The sequence below is a fragment of the Ostrea edulis genome, chromosome 1 (assembly GCF_947568905.1).
Source record: "Ostrea edulis chromosome 1, xbOstEdul1.1, whole genome shotgun sequence".
NCBI classification, from domain to species: domain Eukaryota; kingdom Metazoa; phylum Mollusca; class Bivalvia; order Ostreida; family Ostreidae; genus Ostrea; species Ostrea edulis.
This window is the reverse complement of record NC_079164.1, coordinates 21774835-21790144: the sequence shown is the minus strand read 5'-3', so window position 1 is coordinate 21790144 and position 15310 is coordinate 21774835. Positions and strand designations below refer to the sequence as shown.

Below are 15310 nucleotides of genomic sequence, written 5' to 3'. Positions count from 1 at the left end.
CCAAACTTGGCAAAAAGCATCCTTGGGTGAAGGGCTTTCAAATTTGTTCAAATGAAGGGCCATGCCCCCTTCAAAGGGGAAATAATCACAAAAATGAAGTGGGTCATTTAAAATTCTTCTTAAGAACCACTGGGCCAGAAGAGCTGAAAACTTCCTGACATAGTGCAGGTTCAAGTTTGTTAAAACCATGACCCCCGGGGGTATATGGTAAGGCCACAATAAGGGATCAAAGTTTTACATGCGATTATATATAGTGAAAATCTTAAAATATGGACCAAGGTGACTCAAGTAAGCAATGTGGCCCATGAGTTTGGAAAGCTACGGATAATTTATTTTCATTTCTATAATAAAAAAATAAACAATGTTTGATCAGGTTGTTTGTTGAGTTATTGCATCATATTCAGGTGACCCTTACTGCCCACGGGCTTCTTTGATTTTTTTTTTAAAACTCGTATTTTTCTTCAAAAACCCTATTTATTTTAAAATTAAAAAAAAAGAAATAAGGTTGATGATATCAGAGGTGTGACCAACCTTCAAAACCATATTCTTTGTTTACCCATCGTTTCCAGCCCTCTCTAATCACTCGATCACCCACATGTAATTCACAAGAATCTCTGTCATTCAATAGTTTTAACGGGGTACCTGTAAAGTGCGAAACGAAACGAAATCTACCGAAACGAAACGAAATCTACCGAAACGAAACACACCGAAACGAAACGAAACCTACCGAAACGAAACGAAACAGATTGTATGATCGAACTCTTTTAATTATAATAATTGAAAATGGTATCTTAGGCCCCTGTTAAAGTTTACACATATAAATAAAATTCGCCTCCCCTTTGATGTAGGCTTTCGGCTTGACTGATACAAAGTTTTAAGAGTTGGGGGGGGGGGGGGGGGGGGGGGTAAGCACAAAGTACATAAATACCATGTCCAATTGGCTTCGGATCCATAAATTTCAGAACGGAAGGTTACAGTCTCACAGGTCAGAGGTCTGGGGAAACACACTAAACGAGGGATGGGGTCGTCGTCGTTGAATCCGATTTTGGGCATAAATACATGTTTCAGTATTTTTGCTCTAAAGACAAATATATGTATACATGTGGATATTGTGTATTTGTATGTAGTATATCAAACGGTGGATTCTGAATATGTCCTCCCGTTCTCTTTGTGATTTCTGCTTAAAATCCCCTTGTTCATAAGCCTTTTCAGTTTACAAAATGCCGACCTCCTCCTAATATTATTGCATTTAAAAAATTCCGTTTTCCGTCCCGTTTTCAATTCCCCGTCTTAGCAACATCCCAAATGTATAGATTTTTTCCATTATTGAAAGTACTCGCACCTCAGCAGTTAGAGATAAAATAAGAGGTTAAGAGCTCTTCCTGCTTTCAATTTTCTCAAACACCAGCTTCTTCAAACAATGTTTCTATGCCCAAAGGCGGATCCAACGTCGGCGACCCCACCCCTCGTATAGTGTGTTTCCCCAGATCTCTGAGACTGTAACCCTCGGTTCTGAAATGTATGGATCCGAAACTAATTGTACATGGCATTTAATCAACTACGGATATGTACTTTGTGCTTACTCCCCCCTTTCCAACTTTTAAAACTTTGTAACAGTCAAGCTGAAAGCCTACATCAAAGGGGAGGCGAATTTTATTTTTATGTGGTAACTTTCACAGGGGCCTAAGATACCATTTTAATTATTATAATTAAAAGAGTTCGGTTATACAATCTGTTTCGTTTCGTTTCGGTAGGTTTCGTTTCGTTTCGGTGTTTCGTTTCGGTAGATTTCGTTTCGTTTCGATTTCGTTTCGCACTTTACAGGTACCCGTTTTAACGTACTACTTTCAAATAACCGTCTTTTCGAAGTTCTATTATTTTCACAAAATGTGTAATAATTAAAGTTGTGTTTTAATATACATGTATCGTGGTTGTTGGCTCCAGATTTTTATTAATTGAAATATGTACAATTTGATTGCAAAAATTTACAAAGACAAAACTACACGGGGAATGTCCACTCATATAGCATGCTGCATCAAAGTGCATAAAAATATCCAAATTGCTGAATTTTGTATAAACACAGACATTGATTATTTAGTAAATTGAAACATTTACATGTACTTGCGTTTCACGTCCATGAAATAACAAAAACATTAGGAGTATACACGGCGGATGTAACCTGTCGACAGGGGATGCTTACTCTTCTCACCTCTGGTATGTCCAAGGGTCCGTGTTTGCCCAACTCCCTATTTTGTATTCCTTATAGGAATATTAAGATTGATCACTGCGCTTTATCTTCACCTTTTCATTGTATATTGACTTTAAATTTCTACACCAACCCACCTGGGGTCCGGGTTAGAATAGGTCCTCAGTACCCCTTGCTTGTCGTAAGAGGCGACTAAATGGGGCGGTCCTTCGGATGAGACCCCAAAAACCGAGGCTCCGTGTCACAGCAGGTGTGGCACGATATTTAAAGATCCCTCCCTGCTCAATGGCCGTAAGAGCCGAGCATAGGCCTAAATTTTGCAGCCCTTCACCGACAATGGTGACGTCTATATATGAGTGAAAGATTCTTGAGAGGGACGTTAAACAATACTTAATCAATCTCGATAGGCACGCATATCCCCTTGTTCTTGGATTGTAGTAGATACAATTGTAACTCGTATCAGTGGCGTAGCTTCCATTGAGGCAACCGAGGCAGCTGCCTCGGTAAAAAAACAAAAAACAAACAAAACTTTTTACGTTGTTAAAATGTCGATAGCTTCTGGGGGGGCTGCGCCCCCCCAGACCCCCTGCCTCGGTAGTATTCGAACCCAAGCTACGCCTATGGTATGCTTTCTAAAGCCAAACACTGAAACAGTTTGGGGAAAGGAATGTCTATTTTCACCATTTGAAAAGATAATATCAGAGAAACACGTTCAATTTGTGACATTAGTCAATTCATTCACGATTCATTACTAAAATTATAATTATTTTTGAATTTCTCACCTCCTTAATAACATCTGTGCAGCTGGTTCTTTGTAGAGCTTCATCTAAAACTCCAACCATTTATCTAACTAACTACAGTGTATCTATCTGTCTTCATCTACTATACTATAGTTTTGTGCTCGAGGGCGAAGACAATTTAAGGAGAGAGGAATGAAGTGGTCAGACGGGTTATATCGCTGGTGGCCAGCTCAGTTGGTAGAGCACCTGACTGGAGATTCAGGGCCCCCAGGTTCGAACCCCAGTCTGGTCCGTTGTATTTTCTCATTTCCTGTTACATGGTGAATATATGAGGGCGAGTCAATAAGTAACTAGCCTATCCCATTTCCAATTGACCAAGACGGTCACGATTTTCATACCTTGTTTTAATACATGTATTATACCAGGGTACAAAATTGCACGCGTATCGAGTCATTCTTTGATAAGATATTGAATGTCAAGCATGGCTAGTGATGCTAAGGCATGTCTGATAGGCGAATTCAGGCCAAAAATATAGCGCAGGCATTAGACATTGCACATGGTAGCGTTTCAACAATCTTGCGTTGGATCCCGAAATCCCTTAGCGATGAGCAAATGGCAACCAGAGCATCAGTATGCAGCGCCTTGTTGAAGCGTTTTAGGACAAAAGATTATTTTCTTTTACGTCTGGTGACTGTAGATGAAACTTGGGTTGGTTATTGTGAGCCAGAGAATAAAGCTCATAATCGTCAGTGGGTAGGGCCTGGGTCCCTGAGGCCAAAGAAGTTCAAGATGCAACCATCTGCTGGCAAGGTGATGGCCACAGTATTTTGGGTAGCAAAAGGCGTTATTATATTATGTTTGACTTTTTACTCAAGAGAAGTATAGTAACTGAAGTGTACTATGCATTCTTTCTATTCCCAAACTTGAAAAAGGATATCTGTGGACATTTTGGGTCTGACAAAGAAGTCGTGACGGCAGTTGAGGAGTGGATCAATGGAAAGGACCCTGGCTTTTTCAATTATGGGCTGATGGCACTTTAACACCGTTGGTCCAAGTGCATCACACTAGAGGGCAATTACATCGAAAAAGAAGAGGTGGATCTCAACCGGAAATAAGTTTGGCTGTTTACTTATTGATTCGCCCTCGTATCTACAAATGTATCGACATGTATTTATCCAGCCAACCATCAAACTATCTCAGTACCCCTTGCTTGTTGTAAGAGGCGACTAAATGGGGCAGTCCTTCGGATGAGACCGCAAATACCAAGGTCCCGTGTTACAGCAGGTGTGGCACGATATTTTAAGATCCCTCCCTGCTCAAATGCAGCGCCGAGCATTGGACTAAATTTTGCAGCCCTTCACTGGCAATGGTGACATCTTCATATGATCGAGTGAAAAATTCTCGAGTGGGACTTTAAATAATATACAAACTGTCCATCATCTTTCCATCCATCAAACTGTCTATCCTTTCATCTAATTAATTTATATACCAATCCATGCGGCTGTCCATTTATCTACCCAACAATCTACTAACACATCCAATAAGTATGAACCTGATGGCTTGTGTTATGTTGTAATTGAAGGACCGTTTATCTGAATTATCAGGAAGAAATTTGGGTGGTTACAATTTATCTATATTGAAACATTAGAAAGTAATGAAATACAGTTTAGTCACTTTAACACAAGAAAACCGCCACCGTATAATCTTAAGTGAAAATTATCGCTTTGCACAGCTGTATGATAAGAAATAATGGTGTATCGATGCCAGATCGCAAAACACCAATAAAATATAAGTTACCGTGAGATAGGCAAATCTACGTTGTTATTCCATGCCATATGCTGCATGTATATCGGTTGTCGCAAGATGCAGGTTTATAGGACCCCCCCCCTCCTCAAATTTATCTCCAACGCTTGAAACTTAACTAAAATTTCATCGCAAATTTGGCCCCCTTCCCCTAATTCTAAGCACGTTGTTTAAATGCGGTTGGTCATAGATCTACCTGTAGAGAAAACTGTTTGAAATTGAAAGTTATCTCGAAGGACACAATGGTCGATCCTCTTCAAAATTCTTTAAAACAGTGCAGTGTTCCCAGTACTCAATTCTAACTAATCAACTTCTTGTGATTTATAATTTCTTCCACATTAAAAACATCCCATGGAAAAAAAATATCTCTCAGAGAGGTTGAACATTTGTTAATGTATGTCTTTTAATAACGGTGAAATTGCGCAAATCAGTAACGATGTGACTCTGAAAATAACCGGTACAGTATATAGATGTCGGGGGGGGGGGGGGGGGGGGACTCGGAATTTGCCGTCAATCTTAAACATTTCTTATAGCGGCCATCCTATCTGCGGTGCTCATTACTCATAAGCGATGCGAGAAAAGAACCAAAGATTTTTCATTCGAAGTTATCGGAAACTTTCTACCACTTGCATTATTTGGGGGCAATAATTCCTTATCTGACTAAGTATGATTAATTTTTATCACTTACAACTGAAATGCATTATTTCCGAAAAAATGAAACACCAGCAAAAAATCTGCAGCTCTAGAACGGATAGTAACAAGTGAGTGCATTCGTGATTCAAGCGATTGCATTAGAGAAAACGCGTCTTCCTGTTTATTGCGACAAACTTCTTCCTGAACGTATTGAGAAAAATAAACGTCTTTTTGTGGACTCGTGGACCATCGCAGCATACAGACACACAATGAGGGGCAGCGCTGTCTTACTATTGGGTAGGTTTTCATGTTCGTTAGTAAACAAGTTTTCTGAGCGGTTTTTAATATGAATTTTTGAAAGATTTGATACGTGTTGATTTTCTTATTTACAAACTCGAGTAATAACTCTAGTAACAAACCGCATGAGATGATTTTTTTTTTTCCTATGATGATTATTTTAAAATGAAAATTTCTGTGATCATTATTTTGAAAGATTTTAGCTTGTACTTGAATAAAACTATTGTTTACATTTGTGAGTCAGCAACTGTTTCTTACGGTACATAAGTATCTTGACATGCAAACAGTACATTAAATGTACTGTGTGACGTTAAGATTACTTCTGTGTCATAAGAAACTTTTGTTTTGCTACATGAAATTGTCACATGTTTATTGCCTGTATGTTTAACGTTTACCACAAATCGGATTTTATTTTACCCTTTCAAGTAAAGCAGAATACGGTCGTCTTTATTAGTAAAGTTACGAAAACGAACGTGCCAATTTGTGTACATTAATAAATATTCTCGTTTTGATCTAATCCATTTACTGCATCATTTTCTATGGAATTTTGTTACGATTTATTTTATCTACAATATTTTCAATAGCAAAGTACTTTTCAAAATACCTGCGTATTGTATAGCACAAGAAACCGTTTTCAGACTATAAATCGTTCAGTTGACAATATCTTGTAACCAGTGACAGAAAACAAAGGTTGGAAGACAAGGTTCACCGCGAGGATTTTTTATAACAGAACAGCTTACATCATCAAAAAACCTAGATATCGGCAACCGTCCCTCTTCTCGTATTAATCACTACATCGTCAGTCTTATCAATATGATGCATCGAAAAGATAAAGTCTTCAATTTTCAAGTGGTGCCATACGAGTCCACTCGAGAAACTCCGCTGCAGTTGATGCTAATTTTGATTTGTTACATAAACTCTTTGACTATAAGTACTTTAGAGACCATTTCATAGAGTTCCCCTGGCCTGTATTCTACATGGTGCAACCTTTTCACCTTTTCACCAATAGTTCTGTGAATGCCATGGCACGATAGACTTATCAGAACACACCAGTGACAGCACAAAAGTGCTCAGAATAACACTTACAACACGCGTAACTCTTGAGAGACGCTTCTGGCCAATTTCTTGTAGTTCCAAATCTTGATATTGTAAACTCTGGTGATAAAGACTTCAACGAAACTAATAAATCATTCACAGGTTGAATCCATTCTTACTGTGAAGTTTGATACTGGGTGGCAATGAATAAATTACGAAATAACAACTTGTGTCCTGGTGTGAGATTGTCAATTAATACAATTAGCACACGTAAAAAAAAAATTAAAGTAAAAAAAAAAAAGAATTAAAACACGACAACATGGATATTTAAAGATTAAGATAAAAAGATAACTGAATATTCTAACACTTGTCGTAACCCCCCCCCCCCCCCCCCCCAATTATATATGATTTAGTTTTTCTTGCAATCAAAATTGGATACATCTGGGGTATGAAATGTTAGATGTAGTACACAATATGCGTATAATCATTACAAATGTACTGTACAATTAACATATAATTTGTTCCCATTATTCATATCTTTTCATGTGATTAGTATAATGTTGGTAAACTTTTCTCGAGTACCGGGAGCAAGGGGCCAAATCAAGTGGCAAGAGAAAATTCAACAACATACTTAGTACATGTTTTATAAGAGTATTTAAACTCTTTGTGGTTTCTGTTTAACTTATCATAACCCTTCTGAATTAATTATCCTTTAATCAAAATCATGAGAATTTATCTTGATTGGTGCAATTTTGTACTGGCTGGTTTTGATAATTAGTACCCAAGGGTACGAGTTGTGAAACATGTACTAAGTTTGTGTGTGTATCAACTTTAAAGTCTCCGTTTCTTACCGAGATGAGAATGAATAATATTACATCATAGTTTATGTATGAACTATACACATGTACACACGAAAAGGTCACGAGTCTGTATTTCCTTTATTCCAAAAATCTCTTTTGAAAAGTTGTTTGCGGAAAATATGAAGTGTTTGTTTTTATTTTTATTTTATGAGATGCTTTTAAGTATAACTGCCATGACAGTGTTGCCGGGAGGACGTGATTTTATCCTATTACACGGGTTTATATTGTTCCTCTATTCATTCATTCGCCCGCAAAATATTTCAATGTTGTCAACAAATTTCAGTGGAATTTGGAGAGGGTGCCATGGAGTGACCTGAATAATGAAGAAAAAATAAAATAAAAACACACCAAAATGATCCATGTTCGTAACCTGCCAATTATGATAGGGCTCCGAGTAATAAAGAAGAAATTTTAGAATGAGTTCGATTACCGATTTTTTAAGTCAATGAATGTATATATCTATATGTAGTATTTGTGAACTTTGGATTGGTCTGGACGTCGTGCAACATATCGAGAGCTGAAATATGTGCAGCACAGTTCCAAGATCTTTATGACTCAGAACTTTTGGCGGAAATCACATCATCCAATCAAAATGTCACCAAGTCCAAAGAACTTCTCTGCTTGTAAGTATCATCTAAATGTTTATTCTAACATATGTTTGTTATCTTAATACATATTTCCCCATTTATTTGATATTCATTTAGATAATCTTGACTGTATTTTGTATACACGATCATAATTGTTCTTGAAGAAATTTTCTGTTTTAGATTCCGTCAAACCGTTTGATTTGTAACCATATTATCTGCAACAAGAATTATTTTCCAGTGGCAAAGGGTGTTAAATTGACTCTTTTCAAAGACAATTTCGTAACTTTATATTGTATTATCTGAAAATTATCAATTGCGTCCTGAAGTTTTAAGACTGTCTGGAGTAATCATGTATGCAGGAAGAAATTGTTTAAATTCTATGGAACAAGGCTGATAAGCCCCCATATTGCCCTCCTTCAACTGAGAGAATTCATTTAAAATATCATGTACTATTGTAGTTTATTGTTCCGTCGAAAGTGTAACTGGTTTTACTAAAGGTTATGGATATGAGCAATATTCCCTTAATTTCTTATGGATTTTAATTACATTTCATCCCCATGAATTATATATATTAAAGATTCCCAATCTATATTTCAGATCTACAATCACTGGTAATGATATTACCAAATGCTACATGGGTAATTCTAAATCCTGTACAAATCAGGACCATCTGGCACTACAATGGAACGAAACTATGGACGATGTCATCACCTTATGTAATGAAAGTGAGTTGTCATCAATGACGGGTTCATACTACTGCAACAAAGTCAGGAGAGAGAGAGAGAGAGAGAGAGAGAGAGAGAGAGAGAGAGAGAGAGAGGGGGGGGGGAACTTACGACGCTTTCTGCAATCAAACGTTGTTTTAAAAATGATGAAAATGAAAACTATATCTATTTTTCTTTAAAGTAATATGAATACAATTGCCTTATGGAATGCAATTTATTTCCATAATTCCTTAATTAAGTTCAAAACGGTAGGGGAAATTTACACAGAATCATATAGGGAAGGTGATGTATTTCAACTTTTGAACGGCATAAAAAATTTACAAGTCCTGTATTTTTTGGTAGGAATTTTATACTTTTACTTATTACAACTAATCTAAGCCAAAACATATTTATCAAGCCATGCATATCCATTTTTAGGTCACCTGAGTCACTCAGGTGACCTATTGCTATTGGTCTGCGTCCGTCGTCGTCCATTAACAACTTCCCAGAAACTACTGGACCAAATTTGGTATGTACCATCTGTAGGTGAAGGAGACCGGAAATTGTAAATTTCATGATCCCCCCCCCCCCGCCCTAAGGGGCCTTAATTTTGGGATAAAACTGTAAAATTGATGTATTTCTTTAAAAATATTTTTCTTTACTAGCAGAGAAAGTGAGTATATAGTAATGATGAGCAAGGACGTTTGTACCAAAATTGTAAATTTCATGATCCCCGGGTAGGGGTTCTGACTCCAGGGCAGGGCCAAACTTACTATACAGTGTTTATGTGTAAGTTTGTTGATACTGTATAAAATCTAAATGCATACTTAGGAATAGCAGAAAAGGATGTGCAAAAATGGTGAATTAACCCAGGGTTTTGACTCTTGGATGGGTCCAAATTAGTTATATCTTTTAATTTTAATATCTATTATTTTTTTAGGGCACTGAAGTTTTAAGAACACATCTTGTTTTATACTGTTGCTGAACATTAGAATTTAGCTTAGATATTCAGAACAGGATGTTTTTTTTCTAGATTTCATAGCTCTTGGGAGTAGTGATAATTTTTCACTAGTACTCAGGTGACCGATAAGGCCTGAGGGCCTCTTGTTTGTTTTATTAAGTACCCTTAAGATATTTCTTCATACTTTCTCTTTAAACACACGTATAATCCTTCATACCGGGGGGGGGGGGGGTGTTCTAAACTCACTTCGAGGGGTGTGTCCTCGACCTTCTGGTAACCCTAACACTTTTTACTTCACAACCCACACTTTCTGTGGTCATGTCTAATTTATTTAATTGCAACCGGTATGGGAAGTGAGTTGCCATGCCTTTATGCAAAAAACCTCTCAAATGCTGAAAAACTGTAGATAAAAATGTCTTGAGATAACATTCTTGAAACTTGGTGATCCCTTCATTTTTCTGCAGCGTGCAGTAACTACCTGGAATTTCAGACATGTGCGAGTAAGGTGCAGTATACAGCCTACCAGGAATCCAAATATCAACTCTTCTGCACGTGAGTATGTAGATCTATATCAAAGAACATTCTGATTGTAATGAGGGTGAAACATCTGAACTCTCGATTAAGCATCGATCTTATATAAACTTTTTTGTAGGTCATATGAAGAGGGTCTTTCTTGCGCCACTGGTATTTTGAAAAATTGCAAGTTCGACGTGCCATTCTACACCAGTATCATAGCACACCCGATCCCTATATTCTACAAACGAATTTGTCAGACAGGTAAATCTTGAACTCATTGTATGAAATCGGTTAGAATAAACTACATGTATTGCTGTTGTGCCGCACCATCATATGTCTAGTTGTATTGTCTGACTTGCAGGTTGTGTTAATCTTGATGAGACAATGAAGATTATTGATAATTGCTATGCGTTCATCAGTAAAATTATGAATGAAGACCCCATGACCCAATGCACGTAAGGTTTCGCGTTATATTATATGTATAATTTTATATAGAGGTATGTAATTTAATTCATCCTTAAGAGAGCAAAAGGCTTTGGGCCTTTTGCTCTCTTAAGTAACACATCGTTCACCTGAGTCACCTTGGCCTTGCTATCAGAAGATTTTAAAAGATTATCCAACCCCTTTTATTGCCAAAATAATGTTGACCCCATGTTATGAACTCACCCTAGCCCCACTGGGTCATATTTAAACCAAACTTGAATTCTCACAACCTCAATATTACTATCATAGCCTTGCTGTTCTTGAGATGAAGATTTATGACCTCACCCTAGCCCCTTTTCCTATATATTCATATGTAAAATTTGTAATCCCTATTGTGACCCTATCCTATCCCCTGGGATTATGATTTCAACAATTTAGAATCTACACTATGTTAAGAATTTCACCTTTTCTAGCCCAGAGGTTCTTAAGAAGATTCTGAAATGACCCACCCTATTGTTACATTTTTCTGATTGTCTGCCATTGTCCTTCAGTTGAACAATTTGAATTCCCAAGAATGCTTTGTATCAAGTCTGGTTAAAATTGGCTGAATGGTTCTAGAGAAGTCGAAAATGTGCAAAGTTTTAAAAATAGACGGACGGATGGACAATGGGCGAGCAGAAAAGCTCACTTAAGCTTTAACCATAGGTCAGCTAAACACCTTTCACAATCATATTTCAGATCCCATAACAACTTTAAAAACTGCCTATTTTCACCAGATAAAGTTTGTCGCGAGGTGACCCAACTCTTAGCAGGTATATATAGTTATAATACGCTAGAGAATATATGTTCGACAACAACATCTACAACAACTACGACAACAACTCAACCAACGACAACAACTCAACCAACGACAACAACTCAAACGGCGAAAACAACTCAACCAACGACAACAACTCAACCAACGACAACAACTCAACCGGCGACAACAACTCAACCGGCGACAACAACTCAACCAACGACAACAACTCAACCAACGACAACAACTCAACCAACGGCGACAACAACTCAACCAACGGCGACAACAACTCAACCGGCGACAACAACTCAACCAACGACAACAACTCAACCGGCGACAACAACTCAACAAATGATGACAACACAAACAACAAAACCATGTAAATCAACATAATAGAATTTTTTTGTGGAATTAATAGTTGCTACATTGCATATTGTGCTAAAAGTGTGTCCTGCAAGAGATATAGACATGTATGTGGTTGCTACAGTGCATACCGAAGTATTCTATAAGAAATAAGAATGTATGAATCATCAACAGGAAGATGAAAATTTTAGTTTGATATCACCGAAAGAGACGTCCGTTTGTTTTATTTACAGCCTCAATATCCTCCGCCCTAGAATGTATAGAAGCGGAAGTCCTGTCACTGTCAACTTACGGTCAACCATCCGCGGAAGTTTGCTTGTAAGTAATTCATCAAGTTGACTCATAGCATTATCATTGACAATAGATACTGTAGTAGATAAAGATATACTGGGCGGCTACAACGTACAATAAAAGTGTATTATAATTCCATATATAGCCACTTACATTGTGTCACAGTTAAGGAGGATCAGCACACCAGAGAAAGCTGATATGAATTGAAAGTGAAGGTTGTGTACAATAATATTTTGAAATTGAAAACTTTCAAAACAATCTAATTAAAAGCAGACTTCTTAGATCTACAGAGTATACGGCACGGATCTAAGATTGATTGATTGTATCTTATTTAACGTCCCTCTCGAGAAATTTTCACTCATATGGAGACGTCACCAATACCGGTGAAGGGCTTCAATTTTTTTTTTTAGGCCTATGCTCGGCGCTTATGGCCAATGAGCAGTGAGGGTTCTTTAGCGTGTCACACCTACTGTGACACGGGACATCCGTTTTAAAGATGATATCCGAGGACCTCATGCCGAGCGTTTGGCGATGGAACTGTCACTACCTGTTTTAACGACTTGGGTTGTCGCAGCCGGGATTCGAACCCCGGCCTTGCGCATGAGGGGCGAACCCTCTACCTCTAGACAACCGCGGCGGTCGGATCTAAGAAGTCTGATTTTAATTAGATTGACTTTCAAAATTACCTTCGTTAAAAAGGTTAAAAATGCAGTTTTAGTAGAAGGTTATCTGGGGGGAAAACCCCTTCTGACTTGAACCCACGATCTACAGTCGACACTTTAACATACTATTCTACTTAACTAAGCGATTAGATTTAGGTGGAATATAAATGACATACTATTGCTGATATTTATATTTAAAAGGAAGTCAGCCATTATGACGATGTAGTATTGTAGGTATGCTACACCGGAGAAATTTCATATGGACAAAAAGTGGAGGATATGTACAGCAATATTTTGAAATTGAAAAGTTTCATATTTACTTTATTTAGTAAAAAAAAAATGCAGTTTTAGTAGAAACCAATCTGAAAATATATTTTAAAACCCCCACTGGATTCGAACCCGCGATGTACAGTTCAGCAGTTGAAATGCTAACCTACATTTACTGAGCTACTCATCAAGGCGATGAGTTTTGAAATGAATAGCCATATATTGCTGATATATAAATATTTTTATCCATGTATTAAAAGGAAGTCAACCATTACGACGATGTAGAGTACCTCCTTAAGTAATATAGATAAAATTCCCCTGTACAACCAATTAAGAATTATGATACGTATAGATATGATGTTATCTTAATCGATTCACGAAACGGAAGAAATCACGGTCATATCTTATCAGATAAATTAAAGCAATCACCATTCCATAAACAATTGTGTTTTAGCAAGCATCTAACACCACTGCACACCTAACAAATTTTATACAAGTCTACATTTAAGTAGTATTTCCTTGCAGGAGGTTGCTTTCAATGACAGCCTGTTTATACGACAAGGAAACAACTAATTATGAGGACTTTAAAAAAATGCATTCCATCGTTGGAAAAATGGTTAATAAGATCTTTAAAAGTGGCGTTTTAAGGAACTGTACTTTCCACGTTCAAAGAGAAAGAGCTTTAATTCAAGAACTTCTTAATTCCACTTGTCAACAGCTTCAGACACAAACTGAAGAAGAAAAGGACCCGCTTTGTACAGGGCACGGATACGGACTTATCAAGTGTAGTAAAGGTAATTATATATACAAGAGATGGTTATGTTGAAAAAATAAAAATCTTTGAAAATCGCACTTAATCTATTATCCAAACCGGTAATAACTGTATATAATTTTGTTCCTATTGTAGGTGGCGCCTCTTCATTACGTTCCAAAATTCCAGAATATTTATTCACGTCATTTTCTGTGGTTGTTGTATTGTTGTTTGGCGGCTCAACGATTTGAAAAAAAGGAGACAATAAGAGATGGAATTTTAATTCAAGATGTCTTCCGAAAATAAGTTCATAGCGATATAGAAATCTTTATAATTAAGTTTCGAAAGTGAAGAGAACGACAACATTTATGCGGAATATGTAGAGCTATGTTACGGCCATGTCAGATTGATTTACAGTAACGTAAGTCAGCACATGTTGAATAAGCACACATTTTGTAAATACAATTACACCCAACTAACGAATTGTTATGAAATTCATAGCGTTTTCAAGTGCCAAAAGTTTGTTTCATCCATCTTAACACCAACATCTACCAAGAACTGTGCACCGAGTCTGCTTTAGCTCACGTATTGAGACAACGAGTCTGCTTTATCTCACGTATTTTGACAACGAGTCTGCTTTATCTCACGTATTTAGACAACAAGTCTGCTTTATCTCACGTATTTCGACAACGAGTCTGCTTTATCTCACGTATTTAGACAACGAGACAGTTTTAGCTTACATAGACACTACTCTGAGGGTTTCCACCTTGATGGAGTGAATTCATCACCTACACTTCATAGTTATCCCATACCTAACGAGAGAAAAACGGAAAAGGACGTCTTAAAATCACATATCATGTACTTGTGCTTGACAATTACTTCATTTCATTTCTTGCTTTTTCAACATACTGATTCTAGTGTCTGTCATTTTGGATTTTTAAATATGTACAGTTAATGAATAAATGACGAGTGTTCTATAATAATGTGTACAATGTTATGTTTATAATCTGTGATATAACATGATATACGAGAAGGACAGACAACTATAGCGTCAATTACTTGGACCAATGGGAGGAGTGTATTCTAGTTAACGGTTTTGAATACGATGCCATTAATTTTATTGGTTATTTATTTAAACAGTATTTTATTATGAATAACATAATAAGGATTGGGCAGCAGGCAATGCCTATATAAGACTTCTCCTTTAAAGGTATAAGGTAAAGTCCACATAATTATACACACAAGAAATTACAATATAGATATGAAGTAAAAGGATAATAAGTCATTCCAAATATAATGATTATATAAGTATTATGATTTCTCGATATGAATAATAGGCTAACAAAATAGAAATGTGGGGTGGTTAATGGAATCTAAATGATATACAAAAGAGAGAAAATGAAATCAAATAAAAA

At 36.9% G+C, this 15310-nt stretch overlaps 1 protein-coding gene across 3 annotated transcripts; it reads left to right on the top strand.

Moving 5' to 3' along the window:
* Window positions 1-2307: 2307 nt before the first annotated feature.
* On the top strand, window positions 2308-14875 carry LOC125663678 (paternally-expressed gene 3 protein-like). Of its 3 annotated transcripts, XM_056153054.1 has the most exons (11): window positions 2308-5679; window positions 8044-8197; window positions 8759-8886; window positions 10291-10378; window positions 10479-10603; window positions 10704-10797; window positions 11504-11815; window positions 11858-11940; window positions 12158-12242; window positions 13670-13938; window positions 14052-14875. In XM_056153054.1, exons 1-11 carry the CDS (start codon window positions 5652-5654, stop codon window positions 14144-14146), a joined length of 1461 nt encoding a protein of 486 aa, XP_056009029.1. In that variant the 5' UTR covers window positions 2308-5651; the 3' UTR covers window positions 14147-14875. The 3 variants fall into 3 exon arrangements, with proteins under 3 accessions (XP_056009029.1, XP_048751959.2, XP_048751958.2); XM_048896002.2 differs by having other exon boundaries at window positions 11504-11940; window positions 13863-13938; XM_048896001.2 differs by having other exon boundaries at window positions 11504-11940.
* Window positions 14876-15310: the final 435 nt, after the last annotated feature.